The 7,058-nt window shown below is 36.6% G+C and overlaps 1 protein-coding gene across 6 annotated transcripts in view; it reads left to right on the plus strand.

Moving 5' to 3' along the window:
* Window positions 1-4,759, plus strand: part of HYCC1 (hyccin PI4KA lipid kinase complex subunit 1) — a 99,426-nt gene extending 94,667 nt beyond the window's left edge. For 5 of the 6 annotated variants that reach the window (XM_054991002.1, XM_054991000.1, XM_054991003.1 and 2 more), the window contains one exon: window positions 430-4,759. In XM_054991002.1, the coding sequence (XP_054846977.1) occupies window positions 430-983 (554 nt within the window). In that variant the 3' untranslated portion in view covers window positions 984-4,759. The remainder of the gene's footprint in view (window positions 1-429) is intronic. The other variant, XM_054991005.1, reaches the window with a different exon arrangement.
* Window positions 4,760-7,058: the final 2,299 nt, after the last annotated feature.

Here is a 7,058-nt window from a genome sequence, read left to right on the forward strand (position 1 = left end):
ATTAGCACTGTTGGGTTTGTTTATAATGAAAGATCTTGCAAGTGGTGCCCTCAGCATCTATATCCATGATTGATTACCAGTACAGATAGTGTTTAGATGCCTTTGCACATTCTTGGGTTGATACATTTCCTTGCTTTCTGTAATATATCTAACCACTTTCTAACCTTTTGCATGAATAACAAGGGTGTTTTTTCCAAAAATCACTGCAAAATGAGAATATAAGCATGCTTCTTGGTTTAGAAAATTTAATTGGTAATGTAAATCATTTCATACAATTTCTCTGAATTTGATATAATAGGTAAGTTCACTTTGTGTTTGTTACTTTACTTTGTGCTGGGAAATACCAAACTCGCAACACTAGAGAATTCAGTCAGTTTCAAAACACTATTATGAAAAACTGTGTGTTAACTACCTTCGTTCTCCATGCAGGTAATGAACTAGGAATTCCAGAAGAAGAATTGATAGAAGTATCTGAAGTTGATGAAGGTTTTTATTCTAGGGCTACTTCTGCCACAAGTCATTCTGCTTTATCCAACAGCAGCAACACCAGTAACAAGCCTCTGATAGGCAAGAGTCAGCGTAGGTCTGGAGGAAGCAAAGCTGGGGTGAAAGAAAAAGAAGCAGTTGGTGAATCCAACAAAGAACACTTGTCTCGTAAACAAAGCCAGAGAGCAATGAGTGAGAATCTAGAGCTTCTGTCTTTAAAGAGACTGACCCTGACAAGTAGCCAATCCCTGCCTAAGCCAGGCAGCCATAGTTTGGCCAGAACTAGCACAACTCTTTTTAGTAAATCCTTTGAACAAGTCAGTGGCAGTGTGGTCCCAAATAACCATAGTGGTATAGAAGCAAACAGGTTTTCAGTATGTAGCTTGCAAGAGGATAACTTGACTTTTGGAGCAGAAAGGACAGAACTTCCTATTTCAAGCAAGCAGCCCAATCAGCAGCGACCACCAAGCATCAGCATAACACTGTCGACGGACTAACAGAACCTCATTAATTTCTCAGTATAAAAAAGGATTCAGTTGATTTTACTACCATTTATTATGATCCCTTTTCTAAGTATCTTGAGCTGTCTTGAAAGGTTTCCCTTATTTGAAAGCTGTGTCTAAACTGCAAGTTTAAGAATTACCATGCTTAAACACCAGAATAGGGTAAGGACTTGTTTGTTTTTCATAATGTAAAGGGGTTTTTTTTGGCATGTTTTGTCAGTACTAATTGCCAGCAGACATCAAAAACTTTGTACAGTTAAGATGACCAGGATGTGTTACATATTTTGTAGGATATATGAGCCATGATTTTATAGAAATTCTATAAGTACTTTACAGTAATGACGTTGTTCTAATACAGGAGTCTGTAAGGCTCCTGACTTAAGGAATGAAATTCATAATAATGTTACGATTAGATTTGTACTGAAGAACTGCTACTTGATAGACTCGTGCCAGGGGATAGACCAGTACCATCTTGAATATGGATTATAATTCTTGCGCAGACTTTACATTTTGAGGAGCTTGTTATCATTAGCGCAATCCAGAATTAATGTGTCAGATCCATATACATAGCAGCTGATCTTTTTATTTTTTGTTCCCATTGAGCTAGATGAGTTTTATGCTTAATTTTATAGCAGTTTAAGGACAAATCAGGGTGGGTGTGAGATGAAAGAGAACTTTTTAAAAAGTCCCTTACATGTACATACAAACAAAATGTACTGGGTCGGGTTCATTGTGTTACAGTATTTTTGCTATAAGAGTTCAGGTATAAATTTTGACTTGTATAGTTGCCTACAATGAGCATTTTTCAAAGTGTAGAGGAAAACACAGCTCTGTCACCCTTTAGATACATCAGATCAGAAGATATATATAGCAGGTGAACATTTTGTTTGCATGTTGGATTTCAAATTTGCATAGGGGCTTGTCAATGTAAATTCCAATTTATGTAGGCCCAGTCTACGATCCCTGCACACTGTGATATCACACAAATTGGTTGTGTGCTTGGACTCTGTGCTCATAGGCCCCTGTCCAGACCCCTACATTGTATGTATATTTCAAACACCAGCATAGGGCTACCAGTTATCCAATAACAGTGTTTTTAATGTAGGAAAATTTACAATAATGAGTAAATTCACTCCTTTTGTACTCACCAACACAGCAGACAGCCCTTGCAAGGAACAATACTTTTTAGAATAATATGTTGCTTTTCCAGACCATAAATGCCCAAGGGTGCTCACAACAGTAACAAAAGACACAAGTGTAACCATAATGATTACAGTACTATTTGAAGTATTAAAAATATTAAGGTTTTTGACCAACAGTTTAAAAAAAGAGGCAAACTTCTAATTAAAGACCTTCTCAAATGAAAAAAGTGTCTTCAACTGGCATAATGTAGTGGTGTGTGTCTTCTATTTCTCCTCTCTTGGTAATGATAGAGGTTTTCCATCTAAACCATTTTATAACATAGGCTCACATGAATCTACATTCTTTTGAAGCTATGTTAAAAAAAACTGTATATAGGGGTATACTCAGTTTTGTTGGTTTTAAGCTTAAAGCAGGCAGCTGAAAACCTTGAGAATACAAGGGCAATATGGCAGGTAAAAATCCCACACTGTGTATTTGAAATTCTGCTTAGGATTCCAAGGGATCTCCTTGTATGCATTTCCAGAAGTGTATGATCTTTAACCAAAACTAATAGTTGTTCTCTAATAGTGTTTGTATTGAAATAGAAACTTTTCTGAAAATATCTGAAATTTAAAATGCGTGGAGCATAAATTTTATGTTTGTTTAATTTGCTGATACCTTTTATTTACTATTTTTAACAGTATTAAACGTGCTTTCACAAGCTAAAGCACTTAAGCACAAACTAAAACATATTTTATTGGCATTCTGTAGGTAAAAGAGAATAACATATTCAGGAATATACAGCCATGGTAAATAAAAGATTTAAATTTCTTCCTGTAGTTAACCATCAAAATGCCATAAGAAACAGTGACTTTTAAAAACAAGTTTGCAGTGCTGTAGTTCTTGAACTATAGTGTTTTTGTTTTAATAAAACCAGTAAGTGCTTTCTTCATGTTCTTATAATCTTATTTTAAGTTTACTTCTTATGCAGCAACAACCATTAGAACTACATGTATATGTATAAATTCAAACCAAGCTTGTCACTTGAAAGTAATTTTGCAATTGGATATATACATCCTGATTGTAAAAAAGTGTTCTGTACATATTTTAAAAAGTAGAAAATCACATTTGTATTAGCCTTCTTAATAGAAACACGGCAGATAATCCCAAACTATTTTGTTTAAAAATATCTTTTTATCAGGATAAATTTTTGGTAATCTGTAATAGTGGTCTATGCTTGCTAAAGTGTATTATCCTATCCATATAGGATGCTGACTTTGAATAGTATATACAGTTCTGATTAATCTGATTCCATTAAAATCTAAACTTTATGTACTGCATGTGTAAATTTCCCACTATATAAACTTGGATTAACATAAAGAATTCAGGGTGCTTGGTTTTTTAACATTATGCTAGCTTTCTCAGGTCTGCTGTAGTCTTGATCATGGTGATAATATTTGGGAGCTTAGACTTTTGAAGTATGTGTAGTAAGTCTGCAGTGTAAGCAAGCATTGTGCTGCACATTCTCACAATTTTAAAATTTAATGTAGAATTCCAAAATGAGGTCATAAAGTCTTAGCTCTAGAATGTTGTATCTAACTTTGATTTGGCAGGTAGTTGTTGGGATTAAAAATGTAAAACTGTACATTTATTAGACAATGACAACTTGGTTTGAAATTGGCTGAATGATATTGGTTAGGTGAACACCACTTTTAAAATGTAATTTTGGGGGAAATGCTTCTGTAGTTGGATGTAGTCTTCTGTTAAATTACAAAATAGCAACATTTTGTTTTGCATTTTCAACTGTAGATGGTTCGTTCAGTGACTCATTACATTTGTGTGATCTGGTTGAATTTAGTAGAGCTAATCAGTGTAAATGGCAAGTGATTTGTGACATTAGGGAAATAAGATAAATATAATGTGAACATTTCTAATTAGACATTGCTGTGGTGATACATGGGATTTTATAAAAGAAATGTACTGGATGTTTGGAGACTACTACTATGGAAGAATGCTAAAATACTGCAATCTCATACTGGATAACCATGCTGTTTTGATTGAAAGAAACTATTTTTATAAATGTATCTTGGTGTAATGGACACATTGCTTTTCCATGTTTTGGTTTAAAAATAGTCACTTATTTGTACTACTTGGTACTGCAGCCTTTTGTATTAGTATAACTCCATTTTTGAGAAGTGAAGACTGAAACAAGCTAGACGTGTATTTTTAATAATTCCAGACAATTGATACATTTTCCCTTAACAATATGAGAGTTCAAACAAGTTTATCACTTTCTCTTTTGTATTGTAGTTTGTGAATACTCATTTTCTGCTTTGGTAACAAATGCTTGTTTTGTAAAGTTCAATAAATGAATTGTTTACCTAGAGTTCACATTCCTAAAATTAGGAGTCAACATAATTTGTAACTGATATTCTTCTGGAACAAATTAGAGCCTTGGTTTTTGAGACAATATATATCCTGCAAACTAAAGTCTGTACTGTGTTGCCTGATTGTCATCATTTTGGCAGGCTGACAGTAGCTTGCATGAGGTTGCCTAGTAAGTTGAGAATTGAACCAGGAACTACACTTGTGCGGTACTTTAGCTTTATTCAATGTTCTGAATAAATTAAAGATGCAAATTTACTCTCTGCCATATTCTCTTCCCCTGTTACTTCTCACTAGTGAGAACTTTCATCTTACCGTATTTACGCAAAAAGAAGACACCTTTTAAAAAATCTTTTTGGTCTTTCTAAAAAATGGGGGGTTTGTCTTACACCTGGGGATACAGATCCACTGGATGTGCGAGGTCATTCACTCCATGCACAGAGACCATGCTCCAACTCATTCACCAGCAAAGAGGAGTGGCAATGAAAGCAAAACTGCATCTGGCAAATATCTGCCTTTCAAGCTGCTTTGCATTTCAAGGAGAGAGAGGGATGGAATTACTGGCTTGCTCAGAAACAGCAGCAGCTCCTTGCCTAGCACATAGCAACACACGATAGGAACAGTGGGGAGGGATTTACTCCTCTACTGACCCATGCTTCTAACTTAAATAGTATCCTACACCAGATCTTGCTTCTGGCCACAGTTGCCTAGTAGTTCGGCTTGTTCCCTGCCAGAAGAGAAGAACTCAAAAGAGTTTTACAGCAGCTTAGCGTAACATGAGCTATTGCTGTTATGAATTTGTGGACATTTTAGATAGGGAAGGATAAGGCAAATAGTTAAACAGCCCTATTGGATTGGAGATAATGGCTTCTGTTAGATAAGTGACTTCCTTTCCTACTAAGCCCTCTGATTTCAATCAATTTAAAAGGGTGTAATTCTGTTTAGGACCGCACGGCCAGTTGGTAAATTTATCTGAGCTTTTGCCTAGTAGTTCGACTCTTAAGAGAGGGCTGTTTTTTTAAAAAGCCAGTCTCTTGCCTTTTAAAATTTGAAATGGCATGACCCAACACTATTTGTGAACAGTTAGAATGCAAAGAGATGCAACGTTTAAGTAATTTTCTTCCAGTCTATATTGTTTGTATAATAATAACTTTGTTTATGTTGCTACCTTGTTAAAGGAAAGATTGTTCTAAACTCAGAGTCATCAGCGTTTATGTATTATCTTTGCTTGGGAGCATCTTCCTTTTGAGTAAATACAGTATTTTGGTTATATTACTATTTATTTTCTTCATTTATACCCCACCTTTCTCACCAATGGGGACCCAAGGTGGCTTACCTCATTCTCCTGTCCATTTTATCTTCACAACAACTCTGTGAGGTAGGTTAGACTGAATGTGTGTGACTGGTCTAAGGTTACCCAGCAGGTTTCCATGGCAGAGGGGGGATTTGAACCTCATTCTTCCAGATCTAGTCCAACACTAACCGCTATACCATGCTGTCTCTCATTATGTGGGGCACCTTGTGTTCCATGCAAGGTTTTCTTATACTGATTAAGTAGAGAAGGTGAGATTTGAACTTTAAAAAGATTAAATCAGAGAACATGCAGCTACTCTTACTTCTCGTTTAGCTTGTAGTCCACTCACAGTAAATTGTAGTTCAGGTTTTTCTAGTGATATTGCTAAATATATTAAGATTATGTCCATTTAATTTGCTGTGTTTATTTGCCCACAGAGAATTTGTGGATGGAAAAAATGGCATAAACCTTTGAACATTTAGTTAAATATTTATAACCCTCTTCCCAATGAGGAGGAAAAATGGCTAGACCTTGTGCTAAATAGGGGCTCTTCACTAGCCCCTGTATACTTAATTATATACTTAATGTATACCCTGCCTTTCTGATTGAGACTTAAGGCAGATTACAAACAACATATGAACATTCAGTTTCAGCTCAGTTTATTGGACTTACAGCCGACCCTCCCCGCAAGCAGGCCCAGGGCAGGTTCACAACATGAGTCTCTAATGCACTAGTCGAATAAAGCTTAAAACATACAATAAATATAAATAAAATGAGAACAATTGCAATACAACATAGTTTAAAACCACACCATCAAAAATGTGGCATTCGTAATTCCTCAGACAATATATCCAATCACCCAAATATAAGGTGCAGCATGGCAGGTCGCCCAGATCAGTTGCTGAAGAGGCCCCAACAGGGAGGCCAGCCGGATAGTTTGCCTATGCTTCAATCACAACCATAGGCCTCGTGGAACATCCCTGTCATACAGGCTCAGCAGAACTGTAACAAGTCCCATAGGGCCCGTGTCTCAACAGAGAAAGAGTTCCCCCAGGCCGGTGCCAGGGATCGCCAGTAGATGTTTATCAGCTGAACAGAGTGCCCTCCAGGGAACATATGGCAAGAGGCAGTCCCACAGGTGTGTTGGTCCCAGTCCGCTAAGGGTTTTAAACATCAAAACCAGAACCTTGAACTTGACCCAGAACTCTACTGGAAGCCAGTGCAGCTGGCGCAGGACAGGTTGGATATGTGTCCTGGCTGGAGTCCCC

This window comes from Eublepharis macularius, chromosome 11 (assembly GCF_028583425.1).
Source record: "Eublepharis macularius isolate TG4126 chromosome 11, MPM_Emac_v1.0, whole genome shotgun sequence".
In the NCBI taxonomy this organism is placed as follows: Eukaryota; Metazoa; Chordata; class Lepidosauria; order Squamata; family Eublepharidae; genus Eublepharis; species Eublepharis macularius.